Source organism: Sphaerodactylus townsendi, linkage group LG08 (genome assembly GCF_021028975.2).
Source record: "Sphaerodactylus townsendi isolate TG3544 linkage group LG08, MPM_Stown_v2.3, whole genome shotgun sequence".
NCBI classification, from domain to species: Eukaryota; Metazoa; Chordata; class Lepidosauria; order Squamata; family Sphaerodactylidae; genus Sphaerodactylus; species Sphaerodactylus townsendi.
Window position 1 is genome coordinate 89,580,225 of NC_059432.1, and position 19,710 is coordinate 89,599,934.

At 42.4% G+C, this 19,710-nt stretch overlaps 1 protein-coding gene across 2 annotated transcripts in view; it reads left to right on the forward strand.

Moving 5' to 3' along the window:
* KCNAB1 (potassium voltage-gated channel subfamily A regulatory beta subunit 1) overlaps positions 1-19,710 on the forward strand; it is a 217,851-nt gene that overhangs the window by 157,657 nt on the left and 40,484 nt on the right. For both annotated transcript variants that reach the window (XM_048505135.1, XM_048505136.1), the window contains exons 4-8: positions 1,209-1,288; positions 4,569-4,613; positions 6,606-6,650; positions 15,443-15,486; positions 18,039-18,125. In XM_048505135.1, the coding sequence (XP_048361092.1) occupies positions 1,209-1,288; positions 4,569-4,613; positions 6,606-6,650; positions 15,443-15,486; positions 18,039-18,125 (301 nt within the window). The remainder of the gene's footprint in view (positions 1-1,208; positions 1,289-4,568; positions 4,614-6,605; positions 6,651-15,442; positions 15,487-18,038; positions 18,126-19,710) is intronic.

Sequence of the window (19,710 nt, forward strand, 5' to 3'; positions counted from 1 at the left end):
ACAGCAGTTGGCTCCATGTAAAGTATTCTCCCACATACAAAGCAATTTGGGGAAGTTGAAGTCCATTCTGCATAACACACACACACACACAAAGCCTGTGGGACATCTTAAAAAGAAGTGACTGCCTCTTTCCATTCTGCACACTCAAAATAAGACATCTGCGGGGACATCTTAAAAAGAGACAGCTTCTGGTGTGCTTCAGAGGGGAAAAGAGGCTGTTTCCAGCCCGACTGTTTTGCTCTCTGGTTCGTTTCCCCCTCAGCTTGCACCTGGCATTTTTGTGTGCAGCTGAAGGGATTCTCCCTGCCACCATTTATTGAAGGTTGCCCCTGGATGTTTGCTCTGCAGGCTTCAACCTTGAGTGCCTTTTCAGCCTGAAAACTACATAGTTGTACTCAGCTGGTCCTGCTGATTTTGGCAATACATAGCTTCCCTATCTTTTTTTTTGGTTTCTTTTCTATAGGCTATCTCCATAGCCACACAGATGCAAATTTGAGAATCTTAACCACTTGGAAGACCCATCTACCTCCCATTGAAAAGCATTGGGTTGACTTGCCCAGACTGACTTGGTTTTTTTCTTAGAAAAAACTGTCCATCTGCAGAGTCAGGTCACCCCCAATGCTTCTCAGTGGGAGGTAGATGAGTCTTCTGAGCAGCTGAGATTCTCATATTTGTGTCTGTGTAGCTATGGAGATAGCTCCTCCCTGATACTAAAAATGGCTATATGGAGCTGACAGTATTAGACTAGGAGATGTCTCTTGTGTATCATGTCATTGATCCCGCCATATAGTACAATATCATTATACCAAATTGTCCTTTTGGAATAGAGGCATACATTGGTGTCTCCTGCTTCAGAAATATCCATGGACTCTTTACAGACTGGTTCCTGGTTATGTTTCTTAAATCTGTGCTATGGAGAAAAACACATCTTACTCTGACATGCCTCTGAAGATGCCAGCCCCAGATGTGGATGAAACATTAGGAGCAAACACCACCAGCCCATGGCCAAACAGCCTGGAAAACACATAATAGCCAGCTTCTTAAATCTGTCCAGTTTTCTAATTCACAACTAAAGAAAAAAACCCAAGTACGATAGGGAAGAGTTCCTTTATTTTTTTGTGATTGTTTTACTTTAAGTTTTACTCTAAGTGGGTCATGGAAGAAGAATTTCATATTCTCTCAACTAATTTTGTATCTGTTTCTCAAAGGTTGCCGAGAAGCTAATGACTATCGCGTACGAGAGCGGAGTGAATCTGTTTGACACGGCTGAGGTGTATGCTGCTGGCAAGTAAGTCTCTGGACATCCTCAGGTAGAGCCAGTCTGTGACAGCGCCTGGGCAGATAATAAGCCCTTAGTGCATATGTGTGCATGAGCAACATTGCCCCTAGACCAGTCCAACTGTGGCCAGTTTTGCCCCATGCATTTTAGGCAGTGATATGTTAACTGTGAGGAACTTTGCCAAAAAGAATTGAAGACGAACTTCACTATTTCTCTGCCTTTTTCCTCTTTGTGTGCTTATTAAAAATGGGATTAAATTGGCCTTGTTATCTGGCTGATTCCCCGCTAACTTCCTCCACATGCTTATTTCTCAGCTGAATATCCCAGTTTCTGTGAGTGTTTATAAAATAAGAGTGATGGCAGATTAACATTTTAACAGTGTTCACAGCAGGTCCTTCTGCTTGCTGTGTAATGCTGGCTTTACAGCTTGCTTTATACATGTACGTACTGAAAAGTAAAATGCTGGCTCAGCTATCAGTCTTGTCCTCTTCTTATGCTTCAGGGTTTTTTAAAAATAAAGTGATGTGCTTGTGATTATGTCTTCATCCTTCAAAGTATTAAGAAACATTCAAACAGCAAAACTGCTGGGTGTGTGGGGGAGACAGAAGTATTGATGATGGCATAGGCATTAGCCTATCACGACCTAGTTCAAAATAAAAACTTGCAGAACTAGTTTCCCAGAGCTCACTGGTGGCGGAAAGCACCATCAAGTCACAGTGGCTTTACTGCAAACATGTAGGGTTTTCAAGGCAAGAGATTAATAGAGGTGGCTTGCCATTGCCTGCCTCTGCATAGGAACCCTGGACTTCTTTGTTGGTTCCCATCCAAGTATTAACCAAGGCTGACCCTGCTTAGGGGCAGGGGAGATAAGCATCTGGTGGCCAGTGGGGATTGCCTTGGATTTCCCTCAGGGCTGTCAGATACCTGACAGAAAGGGCGTTTAGAAATATAAATAATTTCAAATTAAAATATTTTCATATAGATTACGAAGTATGGCCTTAGGCCAGGTTCAGACCTGTGCCACCTCTCACCCCAGAAAATTGAGGAGTCTGTACTCCTGCCCCCGGATCATATTGCAAATCTTGGTTTTTCTATACCTGATTAATCCCAAGTGGCTCTTTGCTCCAGACTCATCATGAATTTTCTACCACGTTTTGTATATCAGTAGTCCTGGGATTCTTCTGTAGGTCTTCGTTGTACAGATGGGATTGGTTTCCTCTCTCAACAGTGCACTTTTATTGAGTTCCCTGTAAATCTTTTCCTAAGCCTTCTCATACTGTAGTGGAACCCTAGGGATATGAACACAGCTGGAGGAATTGTGGCGTCCAAAATATCTCCCACTACTGTCATCGTTTTGGGCATTCTCCTCAAGACTGCCAACAGATGGTTATAGTTGGACCATCGCACTGAGCCTGGAGCTCAGATATCAGAAGGAAGAAACATCAGCCAAACGAAAAGCATCACAAAAAAGACAGTCTGTGCTGGCTGATACCACACAGTGATACAAAATGCCCTGTTCTCTTTACCATAACTCTAAGGCCTTTGATGCATGCTCTTAGTCTGCATGACCTACTCCAGATCAACTTTCCTACCTTTCAGCCACCTTTTGTATTTGATCTAAAAAATCCTTCTAGGGGTCATGTTACTCTTCCATTATTTATCTGGCTCTCTGGATTTCTGTAGCTCTTGACTCTGCAGCTCCCCATGCACATGTCGCTGGATGTATTTTGGGGGATTTCAGAAGTGGTTTTGAATGCAAGAACAATTGCTCAATAGTCAGTATGTAACCTGAACTTAGTTACTGGACCCAAAGCTATCTTTTTTTTTCCATGTCAGAATTCATCAGTAGACCATCTGAAAAAAGGCAGAGAAGAATGTCTCTTTGCTGATTATTTTATTCATTTATTTTTGTTTATAGCACATTTTTTTTGCTTGTATCACGTTTTTTTCTCCCTTGAGGGGATTTCTATCATGTCATTCTTTCCTCCTCTATTTAATCCTCACAATAACAACCCAGTGAGGTATGTGACTCTGAGAACATGACTGGTCCAGCAAGTTTCCATGGCAGGAGTGATTTGAACCACATTGTCCTGGGTCTTGGTTCAACACTCTAATCAGCACACTGCACACCAGCATTTTTCCTTCTCTGACAAATAAGTATAGCCGATCCAGGGTTGCCAGCTCCAGGTTGGGAAATATCTGGATGTTGAGGTGTCGCCTGAAGAGGGTGTGATTTGGGGAGGGGAGGGACTTTAACGAGGTATAACACCATACAGTCCACCTTCCAATTCCCCTATTTTCTCCAGATGAGCTGATCTCTGTAGCCTCAAGATCAGTTGTAATTACAGGAGATCTCAAGCTGCTACCTGAAGGTTGGCAAACCTAAACTAGTCTAATCAGTGCTAGGGTGGCTAAAACCACCCTAAAAAGGGGGGGTCCCAATTTGCTGACATTCAAGAAAAAATGACTCTCAACAGAAGCCCTGTGTTACATAGCCGAATTATTTAGATGACATTATCTGGCTAAGCCAAGAGAATTCTATTGCTGTCAATGCATGCAGACTTTGTACTGACATTTGCAAAGGAGGGAGACTTCATTAATTAAAAAGAAGAAAACACCATTGACTCTCAGTTGGCTTAACAAGGGTATTGTTTAAGTTGTCTCTCTTCCCTGGCTGAATTTCTGGACTATAGCCTAATGCCTCATAACAGCAACATAGAAATGGCATAACCTGATCTCAGAGGCATAGCGCCAATAGGGTGAGGTGGGGTACGATGCTCCGGGCAGAGCCACAGTAGAGGCATGGCCAAGCTGTGGACGGGGCATGGAGGTAGGGTGTTCCGGGCGGAGTTTTCCCTCGCTCTGCCTCTGCCTGATCTATAGGGACATTTTCAACTGTGTCTGGCAAAGTTAAGAAAATTCCAGTTAAGAAAATTACAACTGATCTCTAGATGACAGGGATCAGTTCTTCTGAGAAAATGGCTGCTTTGGAAGGTGGCCTGTATAATATTATACGCTAAGGTTCCCCCCCCCCCACCTCCCCTGCCCGACCTCTGGCTCCTCTGGCTCCACTTCCCAATTTTCCAACCCAAAGCTGGCAAGCTACTGCAGGTACCAGGGATGGGAGACATGGTCCAGGCAAGGTGACTTTCAAAGTCTTATCTTTTTATTAAATTGTCCAGATCAATAAAAACTTACTGTTATTAATGCAACCACGAATCTTGATCAAAAAGTCCCTTACTTTTATGTTCAAACATTTACTGATATATTTATTTATTCATTCACACAGAGCGGAAGTCATTTTGGGGAACATCATAAAAAAGAAATGCTGGAGGTAATGTAAAGATTTAACATGCAACTCTTGGCATGCACTTTGTAGTAGTGGTGGATTTGCAAGTGTTCAGGTGAGATCCACTCAACGCACCTGAACTTTTTCTCCCGGCTCTTGAGGGCTCTGCAGAATTGTCCTCAAGTCTTGGCTGACTGAAAGGGAAGTACTGACATTTTTCAAAAAGTAGCTGCTGCTCAGCTTTGAACAAGATACTGTGTAGAAGAGCTGATCTCTTCACGTTCGGGGACATGAACTTTTGTCCAAATATCTAGTCCTGTCTGATGGAATTGTGGGTAATAAAAGTAAACAGTAGCAAAAAGTTTTTTCCTACTCACCTATATCAAAAAATGTTCAATGCCATTCAGTTCAGTGGAGTAGTGGCAATAAAAGGACACTGGCACCTATGTAGCTACACAGATGTAAGGCCACAAAACCCGGTTTGGGGAAAATAACACGAAGCAGACTCATTTTAGGGGCAAGATCTGTATGAAGTTCCCCCGCAAAAAAATTTTTTTAATTTTTCTACACCTGTGTTTATTGGCCCATGTTGGGCCAATGATAGTACAGAGGGGGACTCTTTCCAGCAATGGGATGTATCTTTTTTTTCCAGCGTCTAACCTTGGCATGAAGCTTGCCCTGCCTACTTAGGGTTGTCAACTTGAAAAGCAATTAACTGGCTCTTGAAGTTTGCTCTGAGTCAAATGCTCCATGCCTTGTTGATATCTGTGGTTCATGCCCCCCAGACAGATATGGATTTTTCTTTTCAAAAAAAGAAACCAATACAGTGATCAAACAGATGCTATATTTATTAACATGAATGAGCTGATACACTGCCCCTGCACCAGTTATTTGGGTTTTTTCTTACAAATACAGAGTACAACATGGTAAAAACTGAAAAGTGCTGTACGCAGCATTCTCTATTGACCCCATTTTGATGGGAGAGCTTTCTGTTAAGATGGTAGGATTTATTTATTTGTTGTCTGATTTATGGATACATTTAAAGAACTACAGCTTTAGAAACAATCTAGTAGATTTTGTTAAAAAGGGCTTTTCTACATTCTCGTCTTACTTGTGATCTTTTTGACAGTCAATCCACAAGCACTGGAATTAGTTTTGGTTCTTTCACAGGTCTGCCCTCCGTCTGCAGTTTCTCAGTGGTGCAGTCCAGTTTATTCTGACGTAAATAAGCATAATTTTCAAGGGAGAGTTCTGGCATCATCAGTGGTGTCTTCAATGATGTCACAGCAGACAGTCCCCTTTTATTTTTTGTGCATGCTTATAGCAACATATTGATATCATGGCTGAATTAAAAATACTGCAGTAAAGTATCATTATATTGATATACCATTGTAGTGATAGGTCAAGCATGTTCTCTGAATTCCCAGTTTTCATTGCTTTAAAATGTAAGTCTCTCACCCCCTCCTCTTGTGAAGATATAACAAAAAAGACATAGCTTCATAAGGGAAGGAACTAGGGACTTACTTTTTAAAAAATGAAACCTGAGATTTGAAGAACCTATTTGACCTATCATTACAATGGTATGTCAATATATTAATATTATAGTGCCTTAAAAAAACATTCATGGCAATGGGGGAGAAATGAGAGGGGGTGGTTTGATGATGAATACAGTCCAATCATCGTAAAGTGGTCTGGGGGTGGGTGGGAGTGAGCACACCAAAGAATACTAGCAGAAACATCACATATGAGGAAACAGGTGACTCAAAATCAAATCGGCTTCCAGAAAAATATACGGTTAAAGTGGTCTCAAAAGAAATTGGGGTGTGTGTGTGGAAATGGGGGGGCGGAGAGAAGGAAAAAGCAAAAAAGAGGTACAACTAAAGGGACAAACAGGTGTTTGGAAATCAGGGGATAAACCAAAGCAGTATGGCACCAGAACTGACGAAAACAACCAGTGCAGACAAGTCCAAAGAAAGGCATTTCAGCAGCTTGTTTTGAAACATTATGACAACTGAGATGTTTTTGTTTTTTTTATAGGAGGTCGAGTCTGGTTATTACAACAAAGCTCTACTGGGGAGGAAAGTAAGTTTATTTTCAGTTGTTTGTTTCTTTGAAGCAATTTCCTTTGCACCCTCAAGAAAAGAGTGTTAGATGTTGGGGTGAAAGATCAAAGCTAACATGTTACACGGTGGTTGATCATTGCTTTGTTTACCGTAGCTAATGGTTCTGAATAGTCAGCTAATGTTCTCTCATTGGACCTTATTGTTAGGATATGGTTCCTCAGAATGACTTGAAAAGTTAACCTCTCTCAACTGAAGGTGGGGGACAGGGGAGGATCCATGGCTTAGGCATTGAGGACATGCTCATCAAATTTGCAGTTTACACCAATTAGGAGGGGTAGCTAATAGCCCAGGATCAGAGTTTAAAATGATCTGGACAGATTACAGAGCTGGGCCAAAACTTACAAAATGAATTTCAACAGAGATAAAAGTAAGATTCTTCACTTAGGCAGAAAAAAAAGAATGAAATGTACAGATATAGAATAAATGACATCTGGCTTGACAACCGTACACGTGAAAGGGATCTGGGAGTCCTAGTAGACCACAACCCGAACAAGAGTCAGCAGTGTGATGTGGCAGCTGAGAAAGCCAATGCAATTCTGGTGATCATGAGCTGGATTCAGTCCTTTTGCAAATAGAAAAAAAAATCTGCCTTCCTTTTTTGCCTTCCTTTTCTTCTAGCAACCTCCTTCCTCGACTCCCCCTGAATATCAAGGGATCTTCAGGCGTGATATGGGATATAGCAAAAATGGGGAATTGGCAAAAGTATTCTACAGTGCTCCTTCCATTCCAGACATAGAAGGGGATTAGGGCTGTGTTTCTGAATAAAGCCATACTGAAAATAAGCCCCCCCCCCCCCACCCAAACATTTTTGACTTTTTTTTTCAAGTGTATTTTTGACTGGAAAAAAGGGGTGGAAATTTAAGGGGGTCAAAAAGAGGATGCCCCAAAATGGCTTTTTTTGGTCTGCTTTGGCCTCGCTTTGGCCATTAAAAATGCGGGGACCCCTTTCCCCCTCCCTGTCATTTTCCTGATGAATGCTGCTTGTGAAGTCCACCTGGGCTCAGAGATGGCAGGCAGCACAGAGCTGAACGTTGGGTTCAGCCCAGACGAGTCCAGCCTTCAGGTCTGCAATTCAAAAATTTTTGGAATCAACTTTAAAAGACCGGAAAATTTTCAACAACAACAAAAAATATGAATATGAAGAAAGCTTGGAAAAGCTTGAAAAAAAACCCGTTTAAGAGGTTGACTTGGGGGTGGGGGGAGTTAAAAATGAATATGAAGAAAGCTTGGAAAAGCTTGGAAGCTTGGAAAAAACCCGTTTAAGAGGTTGACTTGGGGGTGGGGGGAGTTAAAAATGTCTGGGTCTTTTAACCCAAACCCTAAAAATACCAGGAAAACAGATGCAAACCCCGAAAGAGGATTTTTCTGCCCATATCCCCCCCTGACTGTAACCAAGTTACATTCAAACCCTTGGGAGGACCTCCTGACCATCAGAGGCAGCTTTTCAGGGGTTGCAGGGGGGTCCTGGGGGAAAGAGAAGGCATCAGATATTCCTTGTTATGAATTCTGCTTCCAGATGATTGCCTTTTAAAAAGTGTTCCATAAATAAAGAAGTCATCTTGATCAATCATGAGCATGCCAGATGATCTGTCAACTTTATAGCAGACCAAAATTAAATAATCTGGTTGCTCAGGTGTGACATATTTGAATGCAAAAAATGCACACGAAGTCAGTCTCCTAAGCCAATGTCAGGCATGGCTGACTTCAGAGAAACATATCTGTTGAACATTCTAGCAATCAAATGCAGCTTTCTCCCTGGACTGAGGAGGTGAACTGTTGATCATATACTGATGATTCTGTAAAGAATTTGTTCACTCTTGCTAGTGTCCATGAGGTAGACTTGGGGTCTCAGCCAAGCAGCCTACTCAGGTGAACTTAGGTGAACAACCACCTTTTCCTGGGGTGGGGTGTGGAAAGGTGATGTCCTTCTTTACCCTACCTATCTGTGCCAGGACCTCCGTGTACAGGAATGGGGAAGATATATTCTTATTACTACCCCTAGCAGTAAAACAGCAGAAACAGGGCAGGTGTGGTTATGTTGGTATGTGTACGGTATAGGCTGCTTACACACACCAAGTTGTGCCTGTCAAATTAACAGACTCTTAACTAGTATATAAATATTGGCTGTAATCATTCCTTCATTTGTTTGTTTAAATACCATTGCAGTTATTGGGTTTTATTTACTTGATTTTACCCTTCCTTTACCTTGTGCCCCAAAGTGGCTTACAATTCAAACTAAAGTGGCCTTTCGAACCCAGGTCTCCCAGAGCCTAGTCTAGGGATGACAGACTTGGGAATTGATTGTGGGTAGGGCTTCAGAGGGGAACAAATTGCTGATGTGTTGACGTTGCTTTTGGCTGAAGACATTCTGCTTCCCTAACCCTCTAGGAATCCCCAAAACTCTATGGTACCATCGAGATTTGGTCAGTTCCAAAAGAGCTGTGGGGGTGAGCAGTGACATATCTTACACGTCGTTACTTGAAAGTGAAATCAAATATCAGGGTGACATTTTCGTCCCATCGCTCATCAGAGCAAGGATGAGCAGTGGATAGCAGGGGCAGGAGTTCCCCTGACTATATTGGGCACCTGCAATCCTACCCTCATCCAATACTATTGCACATGAACTGATTATTAGTTATAGGAGGAAAAAAGAAAGGTATCTCTCTTTTCCTGCCTTTTCTCTTATTCTGGGTGTGCATGTAAGTTCAGAACAACAAAACCATGTGGGGAGGGAAGAGTTAACCCTCTTCTCCCCCACCCCTGGGTCTGACTACACTATAGCAGAGGTCCAAATCAGGGTCCTTCACAGCTGCTACCATCCTTCAAAAAAATCTGAAAAGATCTGATCTTCCAGCTGCAAATCAAACTAGATTTCAGAAGTGCAGCTATAATGGATGAACCTTGCCTTCTGTAACTTACTGGTTCCCAAAACGTGGGTATAGAACAAGAAAAATAATAGTCAGCAGTATGGGAGAGTGAAAAGTAATAGTCTGCCAAAAAGGCATTATTTGATTTAATGAAGAGAGTTTAAAAAAAATACCTGCTTGACCCATGGGCATGTGCTGGGATTAGGCCCTGCAGCAAGATCAGTTCAAAAAGACCATCCTGTTTAAAATAAAATGGAGCCACCTCTGTCTCCATATCCAACTAAATGAAAGGTAATGTTCTCTTTCCCTTTCTCAATTGTAGAAATGCTGCACAGATTTTGCTGGCTAAAAAAATATCTCTGATGTGCTGAAACCAACTTTTGAACTGGAGGCTAATTTACTCAGTGACTTTGCTTTAAAAAGACTTGTCTCTTATAGAAGGTTGGAGATTCTGTACCCTTTATAGAGTACAGTATTTCTTGCTTTATTTTATATGGGCCGTTTTTATTTCCTCCTTTTCAGCCCTCAGTGCAGCTAACAGTATGCAATTGAAAAGTGTGAAACTGCGAGACTAATAAAAATTACATTTAAAATATTCTGGAAACCATTCTGATTGCAAAATGGTGAGGGGATACAGCCAGCCAGCAAATGCTATTTTAATTTTATTCATGCGAAGAACTTCCAGAGATGAAATGCCTTCAGCTTGTTGCAGAAGGCCTTTGGGGATGCTGCCAATCTCAGCCTCCTGTGGGAGGAAATTCTACAGTTGAGGGGTGACTGCCAAAAAACCAAAATCCTCCTGTGGTTTCTCATCAATCTCACTCTGATTCTCATAGAAAGGCTCAATCCATCAGCCACCAAACTCAGGCATGTTGACAATAACAGAGGAGACCGTTCAAATACTTTGAACTTAAACCATTCAGGACTTCAACAGTGTAATCCTAAGCCTATTACAGCCATCTAAAACCACTGAAATCAGTAGGCTAAGAAATGTTTTTACTCAGTTTAGGATGACCTTGTAGACAGACAGAGAAGTAGACATGAGTGACCCGGGAATTGGCTGAAAATGAAGATCTGTCTCAAAGGATCTGATGTTGAATAGCAGATGTGCTGCCTTGGAGGAATACCTCTTTTCTCTTTTCTTGTATATTTGTCAATAAGACAAATCTCACAAACATACCATAAGTCTCCAGAACTCTCAAAACCAAAGGAAAAGATCTTTTTAAATGTGACGTATGTATGGGGTGGCACCTGGATGACCCAGGTTAGTCTGATCTTCTCATATCTCAGAAGCTAAGCAGAGTGGGCTCGGGTTAGTATTTAGATGGGAGAAAGTCAGTATAAACCAAGGTTGCTATGCAGAGGAAGGCAATGGCAAACCACCTCTATTAATCACTTTCCTTGAATACGCCGCAAGTCGGCACTCTGCACACACACACATATATATATATGGGATTGGGAAGTAAAATGGGATAGCATAGCCCAGGGGTAGGGAACCTGCAGCTCTCCAGATGTTCAGGAATGACAATTCCCATCAGCCCCTACCAGCATGGCCAATTGGCCATGCTGACAGAGGCTGATGGGAATTGTAGTTCCTGAACATCTGGAGAGCTGCAGGTTCCCTACCCCTGGCATAGCCCAATCTCATCAGTTCTTGGAAGTTATCAGGGTTGGCCCTTGTTAGTAGTTGCATGGGAGACCACCAAGGAATTCCAGGGTCCCTCTGGAGAGGAAGGCCTCTGTTTAATTGCTTGCCCTGAAAACCCGTTGGGGTCACCATAAGTTGGCTGCAATTTGATGGCACTTTACACACACAGATATGGGGTTGCCAGATGAGCACGCAAGTGGTGGGCATTGTAGGAGACAGGGAAATTCAAAATAGGCATCAGAGCCCTTCGGGGATGGGGCGGTATAAAAATCGAAACAAATAAAATAGTGATTCTGCAACATCTCCTGGCATGGGCCCAGGAGTGAGGTGGGCGCAATGCTCTAGGATTCCACCAAAAGGTTTAAAGGTTTGGTGTAATCCTAGAACACCACAGTGAGGTCACTTCCAGGTTGATGCATGAACACTTATTCCTCTCCTCTGTTTCCCCTCCCCTCTGTTCTATCAAGCAGCAGTGAGCTCCAAGGCTTCCAAGAGGGTGGCCCTTGGCAACTCTATAGAATTCATGTATGGACTGAAAGGAGCCTTCAAGAACTTCAGTTTCAGTTCACCTTTGAGAGCTACATAAGAGGAACCTCACTTGGTTCTTGTAAAGGGACATTACATGCCTGCGCCTTCCCTGTAGACCCCAGAGTTTGTAGACCTCTGCCAAAGCAATAATAATCCAAATTAGCTGTCTGCTTATAGCACAGGGCTCAAACTCGACTGTTGCTGTCTGTCTTTTCAGCTGCAGCATTCATTCAGGGGAGAAAATTAGCACAAACAAAAAAAGCAAAGGGGGACATATCTCAAATGCATATTAATGAAGCCAAATCCTCTCTCTCTCTTTTTTTTTGCATTTTTAGAATAGCCTTTAGGGAGCTGATCTCCTAGGAAAAGAATAACTGCATGCTTTTTTGTGCTCAGGTGAGGGCTTTGCTAGAATTCAGTTTCTCGAAGCTGGTAAACAGAGGAGAAAATGCCTTTTATGCACAGCTAATTAGAGGGGTGGTCTCATGAAGCAAGTGAAAATATAGCGTGGCACTCAGCCTGCATGAGAAACATCTTTGATTTATTCGTGTTAAGTAGCAAGTCGGGCTGTATCCTAATTTACTGCTTGCAGTTTGGACCAAACTAGATGAGATACAGGATGAACCTGATTTCTCCAGAGGGGCAAACAGAAGTAGCTGGAGGAGAACAGCCCTAGGGGGAAAAGCTCATGAGGAAATAATTTCTTTAAAGCCCTCTGTAGTGGGGTAGCTCTGATCCAAAGAGGACTCCTCCCCATGAGTGCTTTCAACTTTTACAAAACAACATAGGAAAGCCGGTCATGAATTTTCCTACATTTCATCTATTCAGAGACTCTCTTCAAACATGCAGATTTCTGGAACTAAATGAAAAGAAACTCCTTTGTATATTATCAGTGTTCAATCACGAGCACTGGCAGCACAGTAAATATCCCACTGATGCACATGCAGATTTCTGGAACTAAATGAAAAGAAACTCCTTTGTGTATTATCAGTGCTCAATCACGAGCACTGGCAGGACAGTAAATATCCCACTGATGCTGACAAAAGCGTGGACGTTCATTAGGGGGATACACTGGGTACAGCTATCCCAGTGATGGGCGAGGGCTTCCAAATGCCCTGAGCCCTGTTCACACATGCAGACAGATGCTGCACCCCATTCCCCAGCCCAATCCAGCAAAATCTCACCAGTTCTGAGGTTTGATTTAGTTCCTCCCTAAGGTTACCAGTCTACAAGATCAGTTCCCCTTGATAGTAGATTCTGTGGCATTGCTGAGCAACTTCCCCTCCCCAGACTTTGTCAGCCCAGGTGCTGCCCACAGATCTCAATGCCAGAGTTGGTAACCTCACCCTCCCTCTCCAATTGCTGGATTTTTTTTAAAGACTACAAGCACAGAGCCTGGCCTGTGTATGCATAGTGAGTACTGAGGATAGAATTATCTCAGACTATGGCGGTTGAAAATGGCTGCTTTGGAACTGGAATCTATGACATTATACCTTCCTTCCTTTCCCAAATCCCTCCCCAGGCAATGGAACTTGTTGAACTGAAACTTTGGATGCTGTGAATTTCACAGCAAAACTGTTTGGCAGTCACAATCAGACCACAGACCAGTTGTGTTCAACATGTTCCAAACAGCTGCTGAATAAGTTTGCAGCTGTTCTGTTGGCAGAAATTGACTCTCAGCTGATCTAGGGAAGAGCTGGGATTCAGCTTTTGATCTTTAAGCACTTCCCTGTATCGCAGCTGGGACGAAGGAAAGTTTCAAGAAAGAACTGGAGGCTGCTGCGAGTTAGCTTCTGATTGCGGGAGAGCACTCTGATCCATTCAGCTGAGGTGAAAGGGAGCAATTTACTTCCCAACTGCCTGCTTTCATTCAGGGATGTAAAATGCGGATCACTTGTTTCCTCCCTTCTTCCCTTGCTGGGATGGGGGGGTGGGGGTCAGGGTCAGGGTCAGAAGCAACTTGCTTGTCAGCTCCCCATTCAAAGCAATGAGAAGACGAGAATCTGGTTGCCTCTCAGCAAGGCAGTGAATCCAGAAGAAACTGAGGGGGAGATTGATCAGCTGAGCATTGACTTCCCCCCTACCCTGCCCAAGCTTTTTCCTGAGTGTGTGCAAGGCTTGGACAAAACGAGAAATGTTATGCTCATGCCAAACGGGCACAGAAAGGAACATCCGTCTAACAATTGGCTTCTTGATCACTTCTGGAGATCAAAAGGAAGAGGGTGTTCAAGTAACCCTTATTGTTTTTTAAAAAAATTTTTATTGTATCATTTGAATATTCCATTTTATATTAATACTCTTCTTCATTCGTTTTCAAACAATACATTTTCCCCCTTTCCCCCTCCCCACTGTATTTTCTTCATAATTTTATCAAACAGCAGTAAGTTCATTCTTTGTAATCTTTTCTCCCAGATCTCCTCATTGACTCCAGCTTCTTTCATCCAGTCCGCATATATTGTCCATATCTTCAAAATTTCGCTCTGTTTATCTTGCCACAGTTTATTTTTTGTTATTATATCAAAAATGTCCAGTGTCACTTGTTCCCAGATATATTCCAACCATTTCTGGATTGTCCATTTTTTCTTTCCAGCCGGTTGCATGTGCTGCTTTGATAATTATTTTATACATATAGCTATATTTTTGATCTACCCTTCTATCCTCCATTACACCCATGAACATTAAATCATTATTTATCCCAATATTAATCTTCACCAGTTTCTCAATATAGAACATTACGGTTGTCCAAAATTTTTTCACTTCTATACATTCCATCCACATATGAGCCCTTTGGGGGAGGGTGGTATATAAGTTTAATAATAAATAAATAGATAAATAAATATGACTATAATATGCCTCCTGGTCTCCACAGTGCCAGCATTTAGGACTAGTAACCCTTATTGTAACCAAATAAATCTCTGTAGAAAGCTATGGATATTATAGAGAGTTTTGTTGCAAGTTCAAGTTGCTTGTTGTAGTGGTGATGGAGGAAAGTGTGGTCGAGTTGCAGCTGACTTATGGCAGCTCCATACGGTTTTCAGTGCTAGAGACATCTGGAGGTGGTTTGCCGTTGCTTCTCTTTGTGTAATGACCCTGGCTACCTTGGTGGTTCCTCGGCTTGCTGTAGTGCAAGTTAATTTTTGTTTTGAAAGATTGAGAAATGTACTCATGTTTCCATGGGTGGAAGGATTTTTGCTTGCAGAATGCCTCCTTTCCAAAATGCACCCCCTCCAAAATGCATCCTAAAATATTGCGCCAGCACGGGGAGACGCAATTTGAGTTACAGTGGGTGAGGTGAGGTGAGAAAGTTACTCTACATTCATCCACAGAAATTCATCCCCAGAAATGCTTTGGTAGATCCAAGCCATAAAAAGAGAACAGCTTGTAGAGAACTGCTCCAAGCAACAGGCTTTGGGGCACCTTTTTGACTGTTAAAGCTAACACTTAATTTTAAAGTCAGTGTTAATCACTGAAACAAATGGATACTTTTAATGCAAGAAACATTATAAGCAATTTTTTTTCAATCAAAAGCAATTATTTTAACCAAGAATAAAATTGTTTAAAAAGTAACACTAATTGTTTAAAAAGTAACACAATAAATGGTATGTGTTTGGGATATTTGTCCAGGTTATTCAATTACTCCCTCGGGATGCCCTGGCCCCTCTGGTAGAGTGAATAAGTCTGTATTCTTCTTTTTTTCTCTCTTTGCAGAGCTGAAACAGAAAGAGGACTTTCAAGAAAGCACATTATCGAAGGTAGGTGCTGGGTGTAGAACTGTGTGAATTAGTCCCAATTAATATAGTAGCGACAGTAATATTTAGCACATATATGGCAGCAATACACAGAATGTTCAAAATGCTTCACATTTTCTCAGCATTACAATATTTCTTCATCCTTGTAAGGAGAGTAACTAAGTTATATTGCAAGAGAAGGACAGAAGGGAGAGACAGAGACCTAAGGCTATCTAGTCCAGTGATTTTCCACCTGTGAGTGCCAAGGTGCCTGCTCCCATATTCCCCAAAGAAGATCCCTCCTTCTGAAACATCTCCGGCCCAGTGAGGTAGATGAAAGCCAAGACTGACTCTTTGCTTTGGGGGAAAGATGTGCATGAAGCTGCCTAGTACTGAATCTTTTGTCCTGAAGGTCTATAGTGTTTATTCAGACTGAGTTTTTCAGACTCCAACAGAGAACTTTCAGATCACCTCCTGCCCGATCCTGTCAGTTGAAGATGCTAAGGACTTTGACCTTCTGCATGGAAAGCGAATGCTGTTTGTCCTGTGTGATTAATAAAATGACACATTAGAGAACTTGAATTGGCAGTGAGTTTACCTCATGTGTACCTGAAGAAAAACAGAGATGTCACCCAACACCTTGACAGATTTTGATGTGTGCTTGTGTAGGAAATATACATGTGAAGTGCCCCTCTGTGCAAAAATATCTCTTAATGGCTTCTTAATAAGAGTTCTCCAGTTATTAATATAAAGCCACATTCTTGTTCAGCCCCAGCAGTTGGGTTATCTGCCTTAGGTCCAATGCTGCTGGGAAGCCAGTCTTTAGGTCACCATGGCTAGTCGCCACTGACAGACCTATCCTTCGAAACTCTCTGATATTTAAATTATTTAATTTGGTTAAATATCACTGCTGCCAGTTCTTTAGCTGGTTGTTGGCCCTTTATTACGATTCGAGCCTCATCCAGAGGCCTAGGACGTTGTAATGTATTGGCATAGTATTCGTAAAGATCCCAGCAGAGCTGCCTTCTGAATCTGATGTGGATTCTGTTGATTTGAAGACGTTTCAAGTGCTGCCCTAGTGAATTCAGAATGGCACCCTGGGTGCCAGTTACCACTGGAACTATTATTGTTGTTGTTGTTGTTATTGTTATCATCATCATCATCATCATCATTATTATGGTATATCTATATAATAATCAATAGCTGATTTTAAAATATATATATATGAAAAAGCCCCGATGGTTTGATGGAGGTATGAATGGCTGCTGAGAGCAAAGAGGCTCAGGAAACCATGACCAAACCTGCTATGTGGAAGCATAAGAACATAAGAACATAAGAACTAGCCTGCTGGATCAGACCAGAGTCCATCTAGTCCAGCATTCTGCTACTCGCAGTGGCCCACCAGGTGCCTTTGGGAGCTCACATGCAGGATGTGAAAGCAATGGCCTGCTGCTGCTGCTGCTCCTGAGCACCTGGTCTGCTAAGGCATTTGCAATCTGAGATCAAGGAGGATCAAGATTGGTAGCCATAGATCGACTTCTCCTCCATAAATCTGTCCAAGCCCTTTTTAAAGCTATCCAGGTGAGTGGCCATCACCACCTCCTATGGCAGCATATTCCAAACACCAATCACACGTTGCGTGAAGAAGTGTTTCCTTTTATTAGTCCTAATTCTTCCCCCCAGCATTTTCAATGAATGCCCTCTGGTTCTAGTATTGTGAGAAAGAGAGAAAAATTTCTCTCTGTCAACATTTTCTACCCCATGCATAATTTTATAGACTTCAATCATATCCCCCCTCAGACGTCTCCTCTCCAAACTAAAGAGTCCCAAACGCTGCAGCCTCTCCTCATAAGGAAGGTGCTCCAATCCTTCAAGTTGCTGCTGTTCTATATCAGCAGCTGCACCAACAATGAGGAAAACATACAAGCTTGCCCTCATGTGGAAAACGCTGTGGGCATGAACTCATCCCTTTTCCTTGAAAAAAACTAATAACAGTGTGGGCAGCCCTGTTTTTGTTCTTAAAACTGTGCAGCCCTAGAAGAATGAGAGCACATCTCTTCTTCCTACACAACCCCAAAGCCATAAGTGTATGACAGACTGTTAAGATTCAGTCTCTGTGGGTTTTCATTTCCAGTGGACCCCTGATTGGCAGGGCTTAATTGCGGAGAACAATTCCAATGCACTGTGCATGGGGGTGGTTTGGCAGCCAATTCACGTAGATATGATTTTGATTAGATGTACTTGGAAACAAAATTTGTGCTCTGAACTCTGTCCCCAAAGGCTGTGATTTGACAGGCACATTGGGATGCAGCTGATAAATGCTTCTTTGCTCCAGTCCCAATATCAGTTTAAAAATTCTGCAGAAGACCATGAATTCTGCCTGTATTTATAGTCTCATTTTTCTTAAATAGCATAACCTCATCTGTCCACCAACACACTCAGACACTGCTCAGTTCAATGATACTTCTGATCCATCAGACATGCGTTCCACACTTCATTTTTTTTTACATTTTCTAATGCTGCATTGGTTGGTTTTTTTAAAAAAATCTCTCCCGTCTTTTTTCTTCTTCTTCTAGGATTAAAAGCTTCCCTCCAGAGACTCCAGCTTGAATACGTGGATGTGGTCTTTGCAAATCGGCCAGACAATAATACCCCGATGGAAGGTTAGGAAAGATTTAATGACAGCTTAGTGCTTGCTTGATCCTGGCTTGTAGGCTTCTACCAACCATGGCAGGGTACAAAAATATTTAGGTGTGGAAAAGTACGTCCAAACATCTCCATCTTGAGTCTTTCATATTTCTGCTCTTAAGCAAATGTGCATGCTGAGATCTGTGAAAGTTCTGTGTCTATAACCCTAGGGCCATGGTTAAGCGTCTCTGAAGGAGCTTTGCTACCATTTGCTCCCTGAGTGTAAATATTTCCTTTTGCTTTATTTAATCAAACACATTGAAATTGGCTTAGGGTTTGCACTGGCTATCACAATTTTATGTCAGCTTCCCATACAACTACACTCCGTCACTCAGGCTAATGCTGTCTCTTACATTTTCATCCCACTTCCTTCAGGGAGCTCAAGATAATACACATGGCTCTTCTCGTCTCAATTTTATCCTTTAGATAGACAGCAGAGGCGTAGCAAGGGGAGAAAGCGTCCGGTGCACCGGTGCGTCCTCTGCCCCAGGAATATCCCTGCCCCACCCTGGAACACCCCAGAACACCCCCACCATGCCCTCGGAACACCCTCACCACACCCCCACAGAGGCGCATGCATGGTGCGTCGGCCCCCTGCCCCCGCCCCCTTGGAGCTACGCCTCTGATGGACAGATCATGATTGGCCAAGGTTATCCAAGGAATTCCATGGCAGCGCAGGAATTTGAACCTGGATCTCCCTAGTTCTAGTCTGACACTGCTATACCAAACTGGCTCTCTGCTTAAGACCAATTGTGTAACTTTCATCAAAACCAGCAGTCCTGCATCTCTTACTCTCTGGTACATTTAGTAAACAGAACTATGTGATGTGACATCCATCCACGTGGTTAATGACTATGGAGAAACTCATCTTCAGTTAAAGTTCCCCATACCCCTGCCAGTGGCTTCAATGTCCACTGGAAGCATGGAGATTTAATGTAACAACATTGTTGATTTTGATTCCCGTTTGTTTTTATTCCGAAATGCATGAAACCAGGTGGGACTATTTGTCAGTTCAGTTTGTGTTCGTTTTCAAACAAATGCATATCCTTACTCTGATTTACCCGATTCTGATACAACGCTTGTAAACTTCTCTGGCAGAAGACCAGGTAATGAATTAGATGAAACATTATTCAGACTCAGCTTGATGTTTCAGAAGTCTAGTCTTTGCACTGTGGCTGCTTCCGCACACAAAAGATGTGTTCTGCCCAGGCTGTCAAATTGGAGCACAGTTTTTTCAGAGTACCCATACGACAACATCACCTTCCAATCATTTGCCTTCCATCTTCTGCCATAGTTGCCTCACAGTACCTTGACAGGTCCCAAATCTAATTTGGTTTGATTTGTCTGGAACTAAAGCAGGCTTAACTGCAGTGTGGATGGGAAATTGTGGATCTGTGAATCTGAAACAGAAGAAAAATAGAGCTACACCAAGCATTGTTTCAGCAAAACTCAATTGCTGTGCAAAGATTCATCAGAAAGAATTCCCCAAAACAGTGAAATATGTTGGAGCTGTACATGATGATAAAGCTGTTTCCAGTCACTTTTTCCTCCTTTATTTCC